The sequence below is a fragment of the Pomacea canaliculata genome, linkage group LG8, assembly GCF_003073045.1.
Source record: "Pomacea canaliculata isolate SZHN2017 linkage group LG8, ASM307304v1, whole genome shotgun sequence".
In the NCBI taxonomy this organism is placed as follows: Eukaryota; Metazoa; Mollusca; class Gastropoda; order Architaenioglossa; family Ampullariidae; genus Pomacea; species Pomacea canaliculata.
This window is the reverse complement of record NC_037597.1, coordinates 13605241-13628245: the sequence shown is the minus strand read 5'-3', so window position 1 is coordinate 13628245 and position 23005 is coordinate 13605241. Positions and strand designations below refer to the sequence as shown.

The window sequence follows — 23005 nt, the reverse complement described above, 5'->3', positions numbered from 1 at the left end:
AATAGTATGACCCACGTTCTGGGCCTGCTGCTGGGGAAAAATGTATCTTTTAATGTAATCACATTGAACTGCAATCTATGATTAAATACGTTGCAACATTTCACGGTTTAAATAATATGACATCGCCACATACTTTCACATACACGCGGTCAGGTACGCCGGTGCAACATTCATTAAGAGTTCTTTCCCTTACAATTTTTTTTATAACCCCGCAAACCATCAATTCTTACAGACTTATTTATCAAGTTAAAATGCTGTTTACTCATATCCAGTTAGTTATAAAGGGTCTAAGATTATTATATCATAATTTTTAGTGACAAATCAGTAATGTTTTGTTGCGGTCACGGAGCAGTTTCAGCGGCTGTCAGTCAAGGGCGGCTATTCCGGATGCGGCAGACGAGCTGTCCTCCTCCCGTCTCTTGTTTTTCCTCGCGCAGCATCATTTTGGATAAACAGGATTCTTGCAAGATTTTGTTTTGAGGCCGGAAATTTTAAACATTGTATAGCATATGAAAAGTGAGGATTTCATATAGTCCTACCATTTAATCCAGACTTAACCGTTGAGCTGTTCGTTGAGTTGGTTTTTGGCGCGTAATTACAGTTAACATTTCAGGCTTCAGATTTTAAATATTTACTTGTGTTGATGTATTGCATAATTCTAGCATATTTAACAAGGCAGACTGTTATGTAACATGCATAAGTATTTGCATAGTACATGATTACGGAATGCTAATGGGCAAAATTTAACTACAATACAATTAAACTTTAATACAAGTCCGCAAGGTAACGATAACGATGTGTTGATCTTTCAATCGATCTTCGTGGTTGCATAGGTTAGTTATGTGACAAGAATAAGAAGCAAAGTTTTGCATTTCCTTCGTATACAGTAGTAGGCTGTAAATCCTAATCCAGGTTCCATCCTTTAATAATTTTTTTTTTTATTGGCAGCAATTAATATAGATATGAGGTTTAACATTGGCACATGACGTTGCAAAAACTCAATTATTCCAGCTGGTGCTATGTGTGCTCAATGCACTTTGCTAAAATTTTTCTCGTATGCTCCGAGTTTCAATAGTTTTTGTCTTTAAATCTGTAAGATACTTCTGGTTTTAATCGAAGAACGAGCATTTTTATTGATTTGGCCGACGGCCCATATCAAGAGAGTAATTATCACATGATTTTGTTACATCAATAGTGCATTAAATAAAAACATGAGCAAACAGATTATTTTTGAGACGTAAATAAACTGCAAATGTGATGATGCATATTTGTTTAGTAAAACCATACTTCATAATGTGAGACTAATAGATGCCTTAAAAAAAAGGAAACTCAATGACAGTGTAGAATTAGATTAATTACACCTATCATTTTTTCCATGGTCATTTTGAGAAGTAACATTTTTTCCAGAGTATATATGCTGTTTCTTGCTTTTTTTCCATTTGTCATGCTTATATTTTGGTGAGCAACACATGCAATCTCACCTTTCTCAAGAATTCCCTCCATGCCACCCACTCTGTGATTTATAAATCTAAATTTGTCAGGTTAACTTCATCCATTAGTTTCAAAACTATAGGCAATTTTACATTTTGTCAGTTATTTCCCATAATTATGAGCCCTGATAGGTTGCTTCCAAAAATTTGTCAAAAATAAAAGGATTTTTTCCAGAACTCTTAAATTGTTTCTCTTTTTTTTCTTCTTGTTCCTTCCTATTTGCCCCTCAGTGGAGCATAGGGCCGCAACCACACTTAATTGTTTTTGCTTTTTTATTATTTTTATGTTTTTTTAATTGGCCGTTTGCAGATGTACTTTTGGACAGTAAGAATAGGTTTCTTTCTACACAATCATGCTATCCATATAACTCAAGGCAAAAGTGTAGTAACATTCAATTTCTTAAATGAAAATTATTTTTACAAATGAAAAAAATAGTAGTATAATATTTCCTGTGCAAGTAAGGGTTATATATAGCACTGCCTTTTTCTGTTTTTGTTAAACAGGTACTGGCATAAGTACACAATGAGGATACACAGTAAAATGTGTCTGACCATCAGACATCTATCCCAGAGAGCTAAGAGTATTCTGCAGGGCCATGAGTATGTGGCATGTTACGAGGTAAAGGCCAATGCTCACGTCTATGCATCGAAACAGAAGAAGATTTCAGAGATTATGAGGTATTTTGCACTGTGAATTGGCTTTTGCTAAATTTAAATGGTGAAACTTCAGTGTGGTAGTTCTTACTTTTAAGTGTCTGAGCAAAATTGGGGTTAGTGAATTAATAATAAATGCAAAATTTGTCAAGCACATACACTCCTAAGGAGTATGCTCTTAGTGTTTAAGATCGAAAACGAAACATGGACAGCATACCAGAGAAACAAATAACATGAGCTATAAAAGAATCAATGTCCATACTAAACGAAGAATAAAATCAAATACAGAAAATACAAAGAGGAACCAAATAACAAGAACAAGAGGTGAGAGTAACATGATATTGCTAAAGGAAGGGTGTGAAAAAAGACTAGCATTATGGGAAAGGTTGTTAGGAGTAATGTTTACAGCATTTTCAGCGCATGTTTAAAGGATTCAATAGTGGGTAGGTGGTAGATATGGAAAGAGAGTTCCATTGTTTCGCTGCACAATAACTTGCTAAAAATAAAGATACTGCAAAAAATGATGATGTCATAGTCATGTGGTGAAAATGAAAGAAAACACTGGTAACTTAAATCTACACATCCTTGAAAAACAATTTTTTGATTACCCGAAAACCTGCAATGTCTCTGCAAGCTATCTTTATGGTCTGGCACCTAAAATATTGTGTTTTATTACTTTGAAACATAATGGGCACATTACCTTTGACCTCAGCAAGTTGCTGGACTGTTTCATAACCAAGTGCAAATTAGTCTTTTACTAAAGTTCAGATATAAATACTTCAGTCTTCCTTCTTTCTCTCTTGCTTCCCATTATGTCATAGCCAAAGGAAGTATTTTTATTCAGTGTTGCAATATGTTATTAATACAACTCAAAATTTTGTGCTCAAATAAAACATTTGAAGAGAAAACTAAATTACATGCAGAGTTGATGATTTAAGAACCAAACATGTGCCAATGGTATCATATAGTATAGCTAGGTGCATTGTATTTATAGTCAAACATTTTTTAGTCATGAACAGTTTAATTGAATGGTCATTTGAACATTGCAAGAAATACAAGGGTCAATAAGACAAAGTGTTTTGTAATTTATATTCTTAGATGGAACACAGAAAACAAAATGCTGTTTGGATCCATACAGACAGTAAAGAAGTCTGTAAAGAATACTAGTAAAACATCTGCATCAAAACCAAGAAATATCACTTCAAAGGTGTCCAGCAAAGTGAAGACTGAGTTGGATGGCACAACAAAAAGAAGGCTGGAAGAAATGTATCAGACGTCAGTGGGGAGTGGAGGTGAAAGCAACCAGAAAGATGATTGTCAGTTTGAAGACAAAATGCTGCCATCTGATGGTGATACTAAACAGGTCAAGATCAGATTTTTGGATGAAGTAGGAAGTACAGAACAAAATGTTATGAGTGCTGCTGACCTTACTGATGCTGAAACAGATCCCTTGTTATGGAATTCAAGGAGAGAACCTGACATACCTAAACTCAAGGCTGTTCCAACTCTTGCAAAGAAACCTAAAACAAGGCCTGTAATAATTAAAGTTGCAGATTCGTCAGAAACATGCACAGTTAAATTAGATGAAAGTGGCACTAGTTCTACTGGATTGGAGTCACGTCTTGGCAAAGAATCTGTAAATGAAGCCTTCTCTCCACCAAGTGAAATAAACTTTGTTCTTCAGTGCCCACTGACACCATCAGCTATGTCAAACTTTGATGAAGCCCAAAACTTTCGGAGTTTAATTGAAAGATTCAGTTTACGTTTGACACCAACAGTAAACACAGTACTGACCAAAACAAGAACTGAAATAAGTAACTTTTTTCTCCTGCGCTGGCGTGAAAACATGATTAAGACGCTTGGAGAAGATGGATTCAAGAAGCACCAGGAAGGTAATGAGATATTTTATAAAATTTAACAGTAAATACTTTCGATTTCAGCAGCATCATAATGACAGTAAAACTTTGTCTAATGCTTTGCTGGTGTTAAAAGAGTTATTGTTGAAAATTGTCATCATTGTGTCATATTTTAAAAGGTAGTGCAAGTTAGAACAGTTCCTTTGAAAATTCTAGTTGTGTTCTTGTCTGAAATATCACTTGAGGCTGGTACATGTAGGTCAGGTGTTTTTGCCACTCTTTTCCCTGAACTAAAAAAAAGCAACACTTTTGGCACAGATAAGTACAAGTGACTATAAGTTTTGCTTTTGCACATTGCTGTTGAACAAATGCATTAGTCTTCTAGATGCATAATAATTGCCCACTAAATATAAGCTGAAGCAACATGCATCTTTATTTATCTGGTTCTTACATATTTTATAACATTTAATATAAATTTGTTTTGAAAAAATTTTCTGGCAGCAACTATTTGGCAAGGCACTACCTTCCATGCATGTATTCAGCAGTATCTGTCAGGCACACCAGCGAAAGAGATAGATATTAAGGAGAACATTGAAGGATACTGGTCAAGTCTAGCTAAAGTCTTGCCCGACATCTCAGACATTAAGGCTGTGGAGACACCAGTCTCTCATCCTTTGCTTTTCTACAGAGGCACATTTGATTGCATTGCAGCTTACAAGTAAGTGGACTCTTGATATACTGCCAAGAAGTTTTTATTACTTTAGTGAGTTAATGGTTGTCATTAACATCTTGCCATTTACTGTTTTTGAATGTTCCTTGTCTCTATATTGCTGTAACCGATATGCATGATAAGGTTTGTGCGTTATCTTATATTTGGAATTTGATTTTACTTTTGTTGCCATACTTTTATTTAATTTTTATAGATATATATATCTTGGGTCCACCTGAAATGTGTGATGCCAAACCCTGATGATTTTTTTTCTTCATAAGGAATTTGTTAGCTGGCTGGTTGAAACTCAGAATTTCTCTTTTTTATTGAAAAGTTGGCAATATTTATAGTAGTTGACTATTTCTATTATATTGACAGTGACATTGAGTTTTATTAGGTGCTTGCCTCAATCTTCATGTCTTAATTACTGTTATTTTCAATTATCTTCGATAACCAGATATTCAAAAAAATTGGACTATGACAAGAGATATAGCAAATGAAAATGAGTCCTTTTATAAATGTTAGATTTCTCAAATATCTGTGCATGTTAAATTTAATGGCTTTTTTTTTTAAAGGGACATCAACAAGAAGCCCAATAGAATATTTCATTGTGCACTCTCTCCCTTACATTAAGTTTCTTTATTGTACCTGGTTAGTTTATTTTTAGACATACTATTTCATCACAGCATCACTTCTGGCACATTATTTCTGTTTCCTGCATGAGCAGTTTTCCTATTTTATTATTTTGTCAGCAGAAATATTTTAACATCATAACTATCCTTGTAATTATGCTTTGTACATGTATATTGTAGACACTTGAATGCTTTTCTTGTTGATTGTTGATAATTGTTGATTATTAACATAAAGGACCTCTTGCTGACCCTCTGTTGATATGCTTGTGGTTATTCCCTCTCTCAAAGAATTTTTTTTTTTTCAGGAATGTCTTGTACGTCATTGATTGGAAGACCTCCAACAAGCCAAAACCTTTGATAAACAACCTGTTTGATAATCCCATACAAGTAGCTGCTTATTTGGGTGCCATAAATGCCTCCACGGAAATTACCAGTAAAGTGGGTAGCTTTTTTTTTCACATAGTAATGTGTCTGATTCAAATGTACACAAAAAAAAAAAATCATTTTTGAAAGAAAAGATCCTGAATTTTTACTTCATTCCTCTGCATCTACAGTTTTAGACATTTGCTGTGAGGATCAAGAATTTGGAGTAATTTTTCTATATAAAATCAAAAAAATCCTTAATACATATTTTTTACGTGTACCCTATCCATGAAAGTTCCATTACACAAAATTTTGGTCAAGTCTGCATTATTAATTTATTCTTGACATATGTTTGCTTTTTGTTGCATGTGTTGAAATTTTGTGGCTTTTTCTTTAGACACCTTGTTGATAGCAGGCCAGTAATTGATGATTCTTTCAGGAATGTAAAATGAGAATCACTTCATAGCCTTCTACTTCAGTTACCAACTTAGATTTTAGTTTATTTTGATCTCATCCCTCATTGCTTTTGACATGAGGAATGTAAAATGGTAAAGGAAAAGAATCCCAATGGAGGAAATGAATGTAAGTGGTTTGCCATGGAAGGCAGTACCCTACCCTCTCCTGGCCTGATAAATCAGGACCCCACTTCTGCTAATCATCTGCTGGGTGGGCAGATTTCCAGCCAGAGTCAGGCATGTCTTGAACCACTTGCTGCTCCACAGTTGAACACTGGCCACCTTGCTAGAATGCCTCCCCAATCTGGTATTTCTATACTGATTATCAGTTGATGGTTTCCTTACTTTTTTGGGGTATCCCATTTAATCAGCCAATAATTGTTTTAATGCTTTCCTCCTGTCTGTTTTCTTCTTGCTTCTGAGCTTTGTATACATTCCTTTTACTTGTGTTTTTGTGGGCTGGACCCTGACTATTTTCCTTCCTCATTTTTCCTACCTTCAAAACCTTATTTAAAGTATCGAAGCATTGCTATTTTATCATGGTGCCACTTTTGAATTAGCAAGTGTTTTACAAATATTTTGAATCATTATATCTTACCTGTGTATTGATGGATAAAAAAAAAAAATCTTTGAACAATGCTTTCTTGAGGCACAGTGGTAGAACAAGAAGTGCACCTAACTGTCACAATCCCTTAACACATAAATTTACTGATAAAGCAAGCGCACAACAAGTCAAAGATTGTATTAATTTTTATAGCTTTCTGTGGTTTTTTAAGGCTTTTTTTTTTTAAACAAGGGCAGCTACCTGCTCAGATATTCAGAATGTGCAGTCAGCACTAGCCGCAATAAACGTTAGGTGTGTTTGGCATGATATAAATCAACCAGATACTTTCTTTATGGTTTGGCTTGTGTGTCAGAAACAAAAAAAAAAAAAAAGAAAACTAGGTTGCCTTACGACCTTTTCAGTTCTTGATAACATGGCATAGAGTGGTGAGTTCCCACTTGTTTTTGTATTCTCCTGCAGGGATCTGTTAATGAAAAGTAAACAAAGAAAAGTGACAGCTAGATACTGGTAGAGTCAGCTGAGCTCCCACCCCTTTCCTCATGGGGCAAAGCTGTTTGTTCTGTACCAGTAGGCTGCATTTGGGACACAAGTATTTCCCTTGTTTTTGACGTTTAGTGCTTGAGAAATCCAATTTCTCCCCATTATATTGTTCTCATTAAAAATAATACCTTTCTTTCTCTAGTGGGTGCCTGGGTGGGTTGATAGGTATGGAGTGTGGGTGGTTGTAGATGAAAGATCTACAGCACCTTGTGTGTAGTGTTATTTTCAGTGTGGGCTTTCTTTTTCCAGAACAAACATTTTTACAAAATCATGCACACCTCAGAGGATTGTTTATTAGAGTAGCAAGCCACAAAATGACGAAAGTGTTTGTGTGATTGCAGCTGGGAGCAGTGGATCACGCAGCAATAGTTGTTGCCTATGAGAATGGTGAAGCAGCACATGTGCACCGTATGTCTCCAGCACTGTGTTCCTATTACTGGAATCAATGGTGCCAGCGCCTGCATCAGTACTGGACACAGGTAGCTGCTGAAAAAGCGAAGTAACAGTCATGGAGACTTTGTCAGAAGCCAGTCTTAAACTTAACAATGAAACAATTTGTTCTTTCTTAGGGGCATTTTTTTTTTATTGCAGTTTTAATCCGCATTCAGCTTTATTTTTGAAGAACTGCATATTCTGTCAAGTTTCATAACTGATATTAATAAACTGAATTATATTTTGTTAAGTGCATTTATATGTGTTACTGAAAGGACTGCTTCTTCTTGTCAAGTTTTATACTTGAGGTTAATATAACAAACTGAATCCATCTTGTTTGGTTCATTTATATTTTCACTGAAAACACTTGTTACATTTCTGACATTGCTTTTTCAAATACACTGTATATGCAGTCTGTCTTCCACAGGATGGAATATGTTCACCGTTTTGTGTTCTATGTTGCAAATTTTTGTATGAACTTTTTCAAATGACAAAGTCATTATGAATAATGTAAATAGCAGTCAAAATTAAACTTTGCAAAACTATTGCTTTTGTTTTGACTTCACAAATGTGATGTTACATGAAGTGCAATGTAATGCTGTTCAGGTCTGCATATGAAAATGACTGACGATTCCCGTTTTCGTGACGATAAAAGGGGTACTTTGGTACTCGAATGAGAGAGACCAGTAATTCCTGACTTATTTTTATTTGCTATATCTCTTGTCATAGTCCAATTATCACAATATCTGGTATTATGAGGATAACACCAAGCTAATTAACAAGATAGTTGTCCCATTTCGTCAGCTGGATCCAGCGGCCATTGAAAGATGCGAGGATAGTTTTATATGTACAGGTAGTCCTCGACTTACGACGGGGATCCGTTCTTAACGCGGCGTCGTAAACCGAATTTTGACGTAAGTCGGATCATACTTTCATACAGTACTGTACCATAATAACAGTACAGTATACTGCAAACATTTAGCCTCTCCAAACACCTATCCTTACACAGCAACCTACATAATTATCAATAAACATAAGTACAGTAAAATATTGTGCAGTACAGTTCGCTTTGTTATCACTGTCGCTTTCATAGGAGCAGATCCTGTCACGTGTTCAATGACGCGATCTTTATCCTGGATAATCGTAGCGACAGTCGAACGACGAAGTCCTAATGACCTGCTAATTTCTGTTGCTGTTTCCCCCTTCTCAGATTGCCTTATGATATCCACTTTCACCCCCATGGTGATGGCCTTCCTTTTCTTTGATGCACTGACCTCGTAAGTCGGAATGAGCGTCGTAACCACGAAACGACGTAACTCGAGACCGTCGTAACCCGAGGACTACCTGTACACTTGTTCTTTTGTGCTAAAACAAGTTCCCCAGGTAGCAGCAGAATCCATTCCATTGGGTACACGTATAATAGTGTAATTTTGTTTTCTTGTAGGTTATGAGAGTGAGGGACACTTGAATGTGCCTCATTAAAAATTAAATGGTGATGGCCAGAATGAGAATGCAGATTACTTTTGTTTCAAAGTGCAATGATTGATCGATCTGGAATGGGTTGCACACCGACCGCAATGCACAGTTAACATCAGCGTTTCAACAATGCACTTGCATTACATTTATTCTGCTAAGAAGTTTCCAAAGAGATTACGTTGTCGGATATATGTTCATATTTTCTGTTTTTGAAAATTTATTATTAATTTGATAGACGCTACATGGGCATACATATGTAGGCGATAAGCACAGGTTGCAGTTCATCCTGTTCCGAGCACACTGAAGGAGAATGTTGCATTACGAATGTTTCACCGCATTACCGATAGCAGACATGCATTGCGTGAGCGATATTCACTTGCAGACAGGGGTGAGGTATTGTTATATTTTATTCTTGGTGGAAGGAGGTTGTCTCCTATCTATTCATTCTACTTTCAACACTGCAGGAACATTCATCAACTCCGGTTTCTAACTCTAGTCAGTCTAGTGCCATGTTGTTTCAGGTCAGCCTGCTTGCCATATTTTGCCGTGGAGCTTAGTTCTTGTGAGCAGAAGTGGTAGAGTGGACCAAAGGCTGATAACGAGAGAGGTGGATGAGAACAAGGTTAGATGAGAGCTTGGCGTACCTGTTCCTCCCAACAACATACCCGCCACCTACTTCCACACCTTTCCACTTAGTGCTGATAAGAATGCCGTCGAGAACAAAGTTGATCGGTGTTATGTTGTTTGCACTTTGTGTGAAGCCGGCGCCTGTAAATTAATTTAGCGGAAAACTGGAATCTCGATGTTTTAGGTCGCTGAGGTCTCTCTCGAGCTCTTCTGTCAATGTTTCAAACACAAACGATGGTTTACTATCCATTCTTAAACATCTTTGTCACTACCTGCAGTACTCACCCTCACAAAGCACGCGCATGTATAAACATGCTCACCCGTGTAGTCGACCTTATGAGAGAGGGCGACTTTCCATCAGCTCACTCCACGACCTGAAGGAAAAGATGGTCGAAAGGAGACGATAAGAAAGATTAAAATCCCCAAATGTCCCCCTTCCACAAAAAGGACATTTTGCGTTTTTGTAATAATGGACGCAGGCTCAGATGTTCTTTCTTCTTCTGCGAACTTGCGTCAGTAGAGGTTTTATGTTTGTTCAGGTATCCCGCTGTTTGTAAGTATATTGTTCACTAAAGAGCTGACACGCATTTTAATATACTTTGATGGATGAGCCGAGATGGAGCGAGACGCACTGCAGTCCTCGCCAGCTTTGGATGTGTGGGCTGTTGCTGGCACTTGGTCTTTAGGTAGTTTAATATTCTGACATTAGCGGCTGTGAGGTTTGACACTAGAGGGACTACTCCTTGCTCTTAAGAAAAGTACATCTGTTATTTGTTGAAAGTTCGTGCAGACTTGCAGCCAAATGTGGGCTGACATTCTTCTGCGAACAGAGAAGAAAATGAATATGATTACATTTGTTCACCAGCTTACAAATTTGTCCTTTTTTTTACACAAAAGATAATTTAATTGGCGAATACTGGCAATTTAGCGAGCGGCTCTTTTGTGTCACTTAACACAAGGATTTTTTAAAAATCTTATTTATTCACGACAGAGAACGCTCACGTTGGCATCTCTTTCTGGATCGCCGTCAACTTCCATTAGAAAGATGCTCACCTGCTACAGCTGATGACTCACTACATCCATGGAATATCTGCACTGCATTTGTTGTGAGAAAAGTTTTTAGGGTTTTGTGGGTTTTTGATGTGAACTTTAAATATTGTGAACGCAACGAGCGTGGCGGGGCAACGACCCTAAAGCCGACTGTCATTCATTTAAAAAAAATTTTTTTTACGAGCATCACATCACAATTCTCGTTGTACACTAAATTATCTAAGTAGATTAGGTTGCCCTAAAAGCTACCCCGCAGCTGGACACATTGCTGTTAAGCAGCATCCATTAGCTACCCATCTCCTTATCAAACTCCGTCTCAGTGGTCGCCACACACCCTCGCACTCCACAAAGCAACATCGCGATCCACTTTCATTACTTCTTACCTCCGCTGTTCACTTCGGCGGGAAGTTGGGGGGAGCTGAGACTGTGGCCTGATTGTGCAGTTTAAAAGCGTTTTGTAGCTTGTTGCGGTGTTTGTGTTGGGAGATGTGGAGCTCAGCAAGTGACAGTGAGCTGATTTATCGTCTCAGAGTGAGGTCGGTAGGAGTGTGGGGGATGTGTCGACAGGTGAGGAGTGGCTGGCCAACCGACGTGGAGGGGGGAAAGGGGGTAGCAGGTTACTTTGGGTTGTTAGTCAAGGGCTGCACACCTTCTTCCCACCCTTGATGTGTGAGTTCAGGTAAATGCAGTACCCTTGGAGTGGGAAAGAAACGGATATGAGACTTTAGGGGAAATTCCGACATGAGTACGTGTACTCGTAATAAACCTGCTGCCCTCCCACGCTACCTCTTAGTAATCCCCTTTTTTTGCGGTGTTTGGGATTGAGGAGGTAGTGTGTTGGCAATAATAGCTATTGATAATACACCTGTGCCGAAAGCTGCTCAATATTTCTCCATTGCTGCTGCTGCCACCAGCTGTTCAGCTGCCACTACCACCGCCACTGGCGTTACCCCCATCGCTTACTACACCCATCCCTAGTTGCTCCCGTCGCCAGCCCCTTGAAGAAATGCCAGGATTAATCAACATGGGGTCAAAAAAAAAAAAAAACAACACACACACACTTGAAAGTGTTAGTTTAAGACAACAAGAAAGAAGGATTAGAATAACGCGAATGATGAACTTCCAGGTGCAATCAAGGTACTTCGGATCCGTTTTCAAGTAATGAGTCGAAAGAGGAAGCAAAGGCAGGAGAGAGAGAGAGAGCAATATTTTTAAATTTATCTAAAGAAAATGAAGTGATAACGAAAGGTCAGCATGCACGGATGCCACAGGGGTTGCTTGCCTAGAAAATATTTTCAACTAGTTCGACAGAGTTGGTTCTGCTGTTTCATTTCACACAAACACCGCGTTCAAAATAATAACCGATATGAAAAAAAATTACTGGAGGTGGGTGGATAGGCGGGTGCTAAAGATCATAAATCTCTCGTACTTTTCGATAATCTGCAGTCAACATTTTTCTTGTTCAGATTCGCCAAGAAAGGTTGTAAGACCTTGGTGAAGGTTCATGCAGGAAATTTGTATACAAACAGTGACTCATGTATAGTGACTCATACATAGTGTAAGAAATGAACATTTATTTTCATGAAGTGGCGACAAGAAGTGCGTGCAAACCGTTACCATAAAAGGAACAAAAGATTGTGGGTGGATTTTAAAAAAAAGGTTAGTCCAGAATATAAACAATTAATCCTTTTCCCTAAATTTTAAGAACATTATTTAAAAAGCATAACTAATTTTTTAAGAACAGGAACATTCACATTCTACAGGTGAAGACTTTTAAATTTTCAAATGGTCTGTAGCAAATAATGTGGGGGATACAAGAACGAGGGAACAAATTTTAGGGGGTAACAGTTTTCTGTTGCTTACTTTTGTTCTCTCACTCTTTCACACACACACACGGTCGACAGAAAAAAAAAGTCCAGAAGTTACTAATAGGGTCATAAAATTGTCTCTCTTGGGGACTTGTATTTATTCTGTTTTGATTATCATTAAGTTAACGCATTTAATTTCTCTGTTGGCTCTCCTAATGAAATAATCTTTACATTTATTTCTCGTTGCAGAGGTCTACTGTAACAGAGCCAGAAGGTATAATCTGAGCATTAATGACAGACTTGTACCACAGGGAACACGTTCTGTCTTCATGAATGTCTTTTTGTGTTTGGTGAAGTTAGACATATTGCCGCCTACACTAATCTGATTATATTTTACATTTGACATTTGCCATTCACACAAGCGTTCAGTGACATCTGAAAAGGTGTTGATAGAGTGAGGTCACTACAGGTTGCACGCGCAAGTTACTCCCCTGGCAACTTGTTATTTTGTGTCGCAGTGTTTGATCATGTTTGCAAAGTAAAAATCTTCCGAAGAAATTTCTATCCTGGCTTCTGACCAAACTGCCCTTCTGTTTGTTTCATCAACGTGGAAACATAAATGGACCAAAGTGAGGGTCGAGAAGTGTCAGGTGAAATAAATGAATAATTTCAGGACAGGTTTTGAAGAATAACACATCAGATAGCCGTGCACCAACTCAACCTACATTGAAACATGTTTTCCCAGGGTTTTATTTTAGATATTGATGTCACTGATCACCAGCAGAAGTCTTAGTCTACACTGATACTCAAACCATAAAAAATTTTTCCTGCCTTGGTGGCGTGCCTTCTCTGAAAGAAAAGTTGTGACCCTTTACATCAAGGCAGCGGGCACTGATAATGCCTAATTTCAAGACTTTTGTCCCGCGTGACCACTCTCCCCTCAGACTCAAAGGCTTATCACTTGTAAGAATTGATGGTGATATATATCAAGGCGTCGAATATCCATGATCAGTAAGCGAATTAGCTGGAAATCCCTGCGCAAACCCCTGGAGCTACCAACCTTTCAAGCGAGCTGCCAAGATAAGGAGTGCACTCCATGATACTGCAGGCGGCTTGTCGCAGGAGTGAGCGTTGCGCAGCATCCGGGGAACTTGGTTCCCGCGAAACGTGGTTGTCGTCGTCGTCATCGGAGAGGGATGCACGGCTTGACGGCCTTCCCTCAACACCTGTAAATCAAGACGAGGAGAATGCCGCGAGAGTGAATGAAATATTCGGCGTGTTTGCCTTCTGTCGGAGGATCTTGCTTTATGGTTGCCGTTTGTAAACGTCTGCGGCAGCAACCTCCGAGGTTGGGGCCGTGTGTCTGTGCCGTAGCTAAACGTGGCTGTCTTCACGTGCATGTGTGTGTGTGTGGTTGGTGTGAGGCAGAGAGGTGGAAGACCAGTGAGAAGCTGCGATTGTTTCAGAGCTGTCAGGTTCGAACTCTTGAGCGGCTTCGCTGTTGTTTCACTCACGTGCCAAGTTTTCTAAGGACGGTCAGAGATTCCGCTGCCAAGCGTTTTTGTCGAGAAACAGGAGTTCAGAGGTTCTCACCTTGCTTCAAACACTGCTTTTGAATTGGGATTAGTACACAAAACATCTATTAGTGTGAGATTAACATGCCTTGAAGGATTTTGTAGCTGAAGAGGAAAAGTCCAAACATCAAGGAACCAATAAAAACTCAGAAAGAATCTTTCCTGAAAACTGAGCGACAACCAGTCCCATGGAATTTTGTGGCCACCTAGTGGTTTATAGACACCACGAGAATCTTCACGGAAGACATGGAAGTCACCCTGCTCATGCGATTTTGCGCTGTTATCTAAGATGACCTGTCACTTTGATACTAGTACTTAGACTAGATCTGTCTTTCCGGAAAACTTGATGTGACCCTCGCCCAAAGTGTCGATTTGACCTCGTCTGGTTTCGATCTTCGATGTCGGCTTCTGTCAGTATCCTTCATTTTTTTTCTAGTGTGACAAAAGTTCGCTGCAGCCTTTGTTCATGTTTGCTTGTGCTTTCCTCACTTTAAACATTTTAAAACTAGATGGCTTCTCTTTTCTGAATAAAATATATTTAAATCAGACTGAACTTCAGCTTCTTGCAGAGCCATGCAGATCGCAAGGACAGTACAGAAATCGGAATCTTGAATCTTGAAAAGGGACCCACTCTTCGCGGACCTAATTACGAAATGGTGGATACTGGAAGTTTAACACACTATCTGTGACATGCAAGGACAATAACATTTCAGAACTCTTCAGAACCAGCCGATATTTGAGGGTAGGGAGTGGATGACGTGCAAATCCTTTCAGAAATATTGCTCACGACGGTTTAGAAAATGTAGATAGTTGGTAAGCGAAATCAACTGATTGGATAAGACATCAAGCGGAGTCAAATACCTTTCCTCATATGCCAATGCGAAAACAAGCTAATTAAAAAATATTTCAGTTTCTCTCTCTCTCGCGATGTCTGTTCAGTAGAGAAGAAACTACTGCATGCTGCTCACGGCTCTGGGTAACGATAAACTTGTTGCCAGGACTGGGAAGTTGGAGACGAGGCTATCAAGGCTTCCATGGACTGCGTTAACCTTCTGGATGTTCATATTCCTTTGTCTCATTTCCGCGTTTGCAAAACATAATCCTTATTGAAAAGATAGCAGCGTGTATTAAAAGCCTGCCAGACAGAAAACTATCTACATCTGTGCTTGGAAGATGCAGAGATAGCAAATCTTGGCAAATGACAGGCAGTGTCTTTAGAATGCTGTTACCCAGGGCTGGGATGAAACCTCAAGAGGCAGGAGATATTTTTATATGTGGTTTCCTTACCGTGCATAGATCCCGCCTTTGAAAAAAATCTTTTTTATAGTTCAACTAAAAATATCGTCTTGCGGAACACCTGCATGTTTGCGTGGGTGTCTGTCTGCACTGCGCGTGCGCACACCTCCGTGTGTATGTGTGTGTGTGGGCGGGGTCAGTGCAGTATAGTCAGTCTATTTTTCTGTCTGCCAATGCGTTTGTCTTTCTGCCTACACACGTCATACTTGCTCATACCATGGAAATATATAGGTGGACTGATTGCCGAGACTTGGTCTCTTGCGAAGTTCTCAGCTGTTAGTCTCGGCGAGCTCAAGGCATGAATATGACTAAACCGGAAGTTTTGTGCACACCAGCCTCGTTCTAGTAATTAACTGGAGGACAAAAAATCATTTGGAAGCAGTCCATTAATACAAGTTCGTGCTCATACTCGGAACACATTTAATTGGCTCCGTGAAAGACATTAGACACCTCTTACGTGGGAGAGTGCCTTAATCAGTCAATATTCTCCCACTCAGTCCGGAAATATTCGCGCTATTCCACTTCTTTACTCAGGGAGCTATTTCTCTGTTCTGGCCATGTCAATGCTGATTTGTCTGGCTGCTTCAAGAGATACCTGTTGCAAAAAGATAAATGCGCTGCCAAAATAAAGAAACATGCAGCTATTTCAGAAACAGAGATTTGACTTTAAGGGGATGCATTTTCTCGAGTTCGTCGGACGTGTTGGTGTTTTAATAGTTTTCTGGCAAGATAGCTTTCGTCTGGAATGGGCATAATCAAGGGAGTTCATGCAGTTTCGCTGGCGTGTGTTTATTTTAGGAGATGTGCTGACGTCAACAGCAGGTCACGAGTTGAGGGCCTAACGTCTCTTGTAATTATTTACCTCACAAACCTCATTATTTTTAGCCCGTTACTGTGGCTTTGGCGCCCACTTCACTGCAGCACAGGTGCGTTTCCTTCATTCCACTGCGCACCATGGACCGTGGATCTTATTTTCAATGCTTGCCATTATCCAATCAGAAGTGTAAAGACATTTTGCCATTATCCAATCAGAAGTGTAATGACATTTTGCCATTATCCAATCAGAAGTGTAAAGACATATTGCCATTATCCAATCACAGAAACACATCTGGAATGATATATAAATAATAGAGGTAATGCCATTCAGTATGGCAGACAATATGTTACGACCATTAAGTTATAATTAAAAAAGACTAATTATTTATTGAACACGTTTGCTGGGATAAAACTAACATTTTCACATATTTCTACATCCGTTTACGTATAAGGGAAGAGATGTTCACCTTTTGGGAAAATGAGGGTATTTCGTCAATTATTCGGCGCAGGCGCAGTAACAATAATTTTCCGCAACAGTCAATTTTAAAAAGGAAGGAAAAAAGTTAATATGATCTTTTTTCCAGATGGTAAATGCCTAAAAACTCAAGAGACGAAAATTGTGGTTATGCTGTAGACGATATGAAGAGAGAACATGGTGCTCACAGCAACTCAACGGTATATGCGGCCGGCATTTCGTATTGAGATTTTCACACAAATGACATAATTAATCAGCTGGATCCCAATATTACATCGTGGGTATAAAAGTGAGACACACAAGCGTCCCCGTGGCGAGCAAAACAACTGCTGACGGTGTCCACGAATTTTTTTCCCAGAAAACTAATGTGAAAGTTGCGTGCTTCACTGTCAGCCATTGATTCCGAAATAACAGCAGGTGGACATACATTGATAAATGTATTAATAACAAATATCCATTAAACTACTACACAATATTGCTTTGGTACAGGAACGAATCGTTGAAGAAACAGAAACGTGGAGAGTGGTGGTTTGGCCATTGCCTTTAATTTTCACTGTGATATGCTTGCCAGATCCTCTTTATATTACAGAGAGAGCAATAAATAAGAAATACTTTTTATTACAGTTTTGACTATCCGACTTTTCTCATGGTGCGAAATCATCTCAAGATGGAAGCACTTTCCTACCAAACCAATCCACCCAGCCACCAGTGTAGACGGGCTGAGATGAGGTCGGCGACACCCACAAGTAGGTAGAGAAAAGCTTTGACGCCGCTTGCAACTCCACGCAGAAATTTTAATGTGGAGGAAGCGCAGCCCTGGCATTTGTTTAAGCCCACTCAAAAAAAGGTTAGTATGTTTGCTGGCTCCCTGCCTGCTTCTGGGCGAAAGTGTGGGGAGAAAATGTGCTTACTCGCACTACATACCTACCTCCACTCGGTTACAGGTGATGAGGAGGTACCGACACTCTATGTTATTTAATATGACCAGGTGTACTGGCGGAAGCACACCTGTCACCTCTGAAGGATTTTTTTCTGAACCTACTTTAATTTTCAATAATCTATGTACACTGCTGTCTGTGCCTTTAGTCACTTTGACTGCATTTCTGTCGTGAACCTGATTATGAAAAGATGAATATTAATTCGTCAGTCTTAAATAGTTCAAAAATATTTATTTCATAAATATTTATTTCTTGAAAATTTTTTTTTCTGATTGCTTTAAATTTCTGTCATGAAATTGAGTGGGAAGGTGCATAACAACATTCGTTGGGATGACTAATCGACCTTAAGGTTTTAGCTGAGCGAGTGTGTGAATAATATTCATGTTCTGTGGATTTCTCAACTGTTGTGAATCTTTTCTGGTGAGTTTTGTTTCCTGGCAGTCGTGTGATGCATGGGGAGAAATGCAAGGATTGCCTCCCAGTGATGTAAGGAATAATAAACCTGGCCATTACCTTTGTAAAAACATAACCTAAACTCTCCAGTCAGGAATGTCACCATTGGGGAAAAATAGTTACATTTGGGAAAAGACGGTCCACTTAGAAATGTCACTACTTGAGGGAAGTTCACGTTAAAAAAAAAATCGTAGCATTTTATTTATTTATTGCAATAAATATACAAGAGATAGCCAACTGTATGAATGCCTGTACGAGCATCTGTCAGTCTACATTTGCTCTGTTGGTCTTGGCCATGCCCACGAATACCGATATCGACAGCTACATCTCCCTCCTTGTTTCCCTACAACATCATCATCATCATGACGACGAGAGGAGAGTCATGCTGTATTTTCACTTCTCAAAAACAAGCATTTCTTTGATGTACCTGTGTAATCAGATGGCAAGGACAGAAATGGCATCACACCTGTGCTGTCTGCCAAATCTTTTTTTCTTCCCCCACTAACCCATTCCTGTATTTGTATTCACAGTGTCCCCTGGCACACCAGACGGGGGAGGAGGAGGAGGACCCCCAGTTGTATAAATTCTCAGTGTCAGGCATGTTTCCAGAAAGGTTGTAAATTGTGCTGACGAGCGCGCATGTGGCACGTGCAGTGCGGCCGCCGCTGGTCCTTTCTCTGTTCTCGATGATGAGATAAACAGTTGATAGACCTAACAACCTGCGCCTGTCGTTTAGCCACATCACGGAGTGCATCCCGCTACTCGTGACCCTGTTTCCACCAGAAGATAGCGCGTGCTGTGACCTATGATTTTCTTGTAATGGTAGTGACCTTTGACCTCCCTAAGTGCGATGCACTTTCTTGATGACGGGTCTGCTCCCTCCCCCCACTACCCTCCTGACCTTCTCTCTTTTTTTCTGACACCCCATCATCTCAAGACGTTAGCTAGAAAATTAAACAGTTGCCGGATGCTAACCACCATCACTGTTTCATCACAGATACTTCACACAGGGTCTTTCCGAGTTTTAGTACCCGACTAAACTATTTCCGCGCTTCAGGTGAACCTACTTTTTCTTTCGGGTGCTAAGCACACGCAGACATTCATTCGTTCCAAAGCAAACTTCATTAATAAATGCGTTTGAGAAGTTTATGATGTTTCTAGATATTATTATATTTTTTCTGTGTTGCTGTGTGAATTACTTTCGGCTTCAATAAAATTCGTTTAAATTAGACACCAACTGGCAGGTGGGCTGATTAACATCTCCATCATATTTGTAAAGCAGTGAAGAGCGGAAGTGGAGAAGAATGAACACTGTTGATGCTTCCCTACATGTCTGATTCAGTGAAAGATTGGATACCCGCTCGCACAGGGGAAGACCTGTCGGTCTTTATTTATTTTTTATATATATATATTTATAAAGCATTTAGCCACACAGAGGAGGAAGAGGAGTAACTGTAGGAGAATAAAACCAGCATGTCCTCTAATTAATCATACAGCTGGTGTTACGGGTATGTACTGACAGCACAGGCCGGGTGGAAGCTCGGTGCTGGCTTCTCTGTCGTCTGCTACAGAGCCAGTTGTGTCTGAGCTCGCTGGAGGAGGAACATCTTGGGTGGCGCGAGCGAACTGGAAACAGTCTGCAAAAGCTGAATGATGAGCCGAAGGATGACTGCTTCAAGTCGTTTGATATTTTTCTTCTTTTCTTTTACCTCATCGTTCACATGCTTTTTCCATCTTTCTCTCCTTATATTTCCTCACACAACTCAGGTCGACAGACTGCGATGTGCTCGAACTGAGATGAAGGGACCCGGTGCACACCACGTCTACAAGCGCAAATAAATTAAATAAAATTATTATTAATGAGAACAATAGCTGACTGCTACTAACTGGCCATCCAACTAGACGATCGCCGACATTTTGTGAGCAATTTAACATCCAGCCTAGTGGCACTGTATGCTCACGGCCGTTTTGGTTCTCTTGGCTCCCATTGATCATGAGTTCGAAACCCAACAGTTTGTCCGCCTCTTCCTCTGTTATTACCCAGCATCAGCAGCAGCTCAATCATTGTCATTGCATCTCTCGTTGTCCTGCTCATTGTCAGAACACCTCGGGCTGTTTAGCGGGGGCGTGCACGAGTTTTACCTCTCTCACTCTGAAGTACACTTACAGCTGCCAAACATCCAACACCCTTCTCCCCTCGACCAACCTCCACATCCTTCTTCTCTTTCTTCATCTCTACTTCCTTCTTCTCAACCTCCTTTTTTTCTCCTCCTTTCTTTTTCCCCTAATTTGTCTTATTATTTTTCTCTTCGACCTTCTTTTCTTCAAAAATGATATCTTGGTAAGAGTTTAAAATTTATTATCACTTTCTCCTTCTTTCTTTCTGCTTCTCTCTCTCACACACACACGTAAAGGTATGTTGTGCATTATTTTGTGTATACATACATCAGGTGAGAGTAGAAGGTAGGCGGCCGGCCTCCACAAACACATGAAACAACAACCAAAAAAAAAAAAAAAAAATGGGAGACTTCATACATCTTTATTCTTTCTAATATTTTTTATGTATTTTTTTTTTATAGTTTTGGCAAACATCGAAGCTACGCTCCCAGCTCTGCTTAAATGAAATTTCACATGTGGATGTGTTTTTAGAATACCTGTCTTGTCTCGCGAGCGTTGGGCTCAAGTGACGTCACCCCTCCCCACGTCGCTTTTCAATCAGCAGACAGTGCATACCTTCAGCGGCCGGCGTGCGCGTGCAGCGTAATTAAGTCTCATTGCAAAATCTCTCTGGAGCTCGGCCAAAAGATGCCTGGCATCAATGCCTGTATACAGTGATGAGGCTATTTTTGCGCCATTATCTGTGGCGGAGAGATTTTTTTACAGAAATGTCTGAATGCATGCTGCCCTCCTCGGCGCATCCACAAATACAGTTTAATATGGGAGAAGGGTAGGCAGACAGACAGGAGAACGGATGAATAGATAGATGGATGGATGGACTTTTTAACAGCAGGTGTCTCTCTGACTGTTGATCAGCTTGATGGTGTGTGGAGAGTGCACACAGTCGTGCATGAGTGTGGTCCCTAGGTGTTGCGCCGCTAGTTAGCAGTTTTTTTTTTCAGTTTAGCATCTTTCTCGATAAATAATTGAAGTCATTTCCATTATTGGTTTGTACCAACCAATGAAAGAATTTTGGCGATGAAGGTAGAATTTATGGACTAAGGAAATGGGAAAGAGCATATTCCACTTGATGAGGACCAGAGCAGAAGAGATATTGTGAATATGTGTTTGGATTCTATCTGATGTGTGTGTGTGTTTGTTTGTGGTGTTTTTCTTCTTCTTTTTTTTTTTTTTTCTCGACCCTCGACCTACTCCTGAGACCGAATACTACACTTGAAACCACGTGACTGGCCCACTACCGGTAACAGAAATGCCTTGAACCACCTACAAAAGAAATTCCTACTTTTGAATTCCATGCAAACGTGAGTGTTAGTCCTCAAAGTATCTCTTTCACCACAAACACTTTTGCCAAAACATCCGAGGTGGGCTCTGAATGACAGAGTAGTGCAGTCCCTGAAGGCGGGTTGCGTGCATCCGAGGTGGCGATGGGAAACTAATGTCTTGCTGAAGGTGCCTGCGTCCGTTCCTTTCAAGAGGATGGAATTAATTAATTATAACCTCTTAGGTTTCGTGCATCTTGTCCACATTAGTACCCTTTCCCCTTCCTGCTTTACATTCCAATGTTCCCTTGGTCTGCTGATGGATGTCATCAATTATAAGTCGGATGTAAAGGAAAACGAAGAAGACATAATAAAAGCTTTCGATCCTGAGAAACTTTACAACTTGTAAAGTTATTTGTGAATTTCTTTCTTATATTTTTTCTAGTTGCTCTTTCTTAATTTTTCACACAACTTAATAAAATTAACTATTGTCTTGACTGGTCACTTAATTAGTCATGCGATTGTTCCATGATGTGGTTGACTCGAATCTGGTTTCAATTCTTGTCATGAAGCATTTGAAAATGAAAGACGGGGTGGTTGGGGAGAGGACAGGTAACAGTTTAGAAGCGAGTAGTCGGCACGAATAGAGGCAAACCATCACTAAAGTTTAGAATAATCATCTATGAGTGGACAGAGCTTAAACAAGACTAGAACATTTCGCATTAATAGTAAACATCTATTTAGTAATGCCAATACCATCTGAACTAATTAATATTTCCATCTCCTTGGCTTTTAAAAACAAAATCACATTAAAACTAAATCAATTTGAATTTGCTAGCAGCATTTTCACAGCATTTTTAAAGCTGTATTAGGACAGATAAAAGAGCATTCTGTGTAGAAACAGAAAATACCTATGTGCTAAAAATTTCTTTCCCACAGTGGAATGTGCTTACTCCTCCGTTGTTTTCTGAAGACACTGCGAATCACAACATTTTCAGAACTTCGCTTCATCCCATAAACACTGGTGGGTCTGTTTAACGAGCCCAGAGAAGTTCGAAATATTTTGAGGTATTTTGAGAAGTGAAGACTCGTGGTGCAGCGATAAGAACCCGTGTTACCTTCAAAAGGCCAGCAACTCGCATCGGGACAGCCTCCTGGTTAAATGCCGGAGGTGCTTGGAGGATAGCCAGACCTAACCTTGCGTCTAAACTTTTACCTTTGAAGCAGAAGAACTGTGTGTGGGTGGGTATAGGTGGGTGTGGGTGGTACGTGCCTGCGTGTAGTATACTGAATAAAGTTTCTAGACACACGGGCAGATGCACGCGGACCTTGAGATCACACGTGGTGCCGAGATGTTTA

At 39.6% G+C, this 23005-nt stretch overlaps 1 protein-coding gene across 1 annotated transcript; it reads left to right on the top strand.

Moving 5' to 3' along the window:
• Positions 1 to 330: 330 nt before the first annotated feature.
• Positions 331 to 8151, top strand: LOC112571022. The gene is made up of 6 exons (XM_025249801.1): positions 331 to 516; positions 1995 to 2168; positions 3243 to 4036; positions 4502 to 4718; positions 5647 to 5779; positions 7606 to 8151. Exons 2-6 carry the CDS (start codon positions 2014 to 2016, stop codon positions 7765 to 7767), a joined length of 1461 nt encoding a protein of 486 aa, XP_025105586.1. The 5' UTR covers positions 331 to 516; positions 1995 to 2013; the 3' UTR covers positions 7768 to 8151.
• The last annotated feature ends 14854 nt before the right edge of the window (positions 8152 to 23005 follow it).

Excerpts from the sequence above, each read along its gene's own strand:
- LOC112571022 (XM_025249801.1), top strand. The coding sequence starts at position 2,014 with ATGAGGATACACAGTAAAATGTGTCTGACCATCAGACATCTATCCCAG. Across the intron at positions 2,169-3,242 it reads AAGATTTCAGAGATTATGAG|ATGGAACACAGAAAACAAAA; the intron begins GTATTTTGCACT and ends TTATATTCTTAG. Across the intron at positions 5,780-7,605 it reads CCACGGAAATTACCAGTAAA|CTGGGAGCAGTGGATCACGC; the intron begins GTGGGTAGCTTT and ends GTGTGATTGCAG.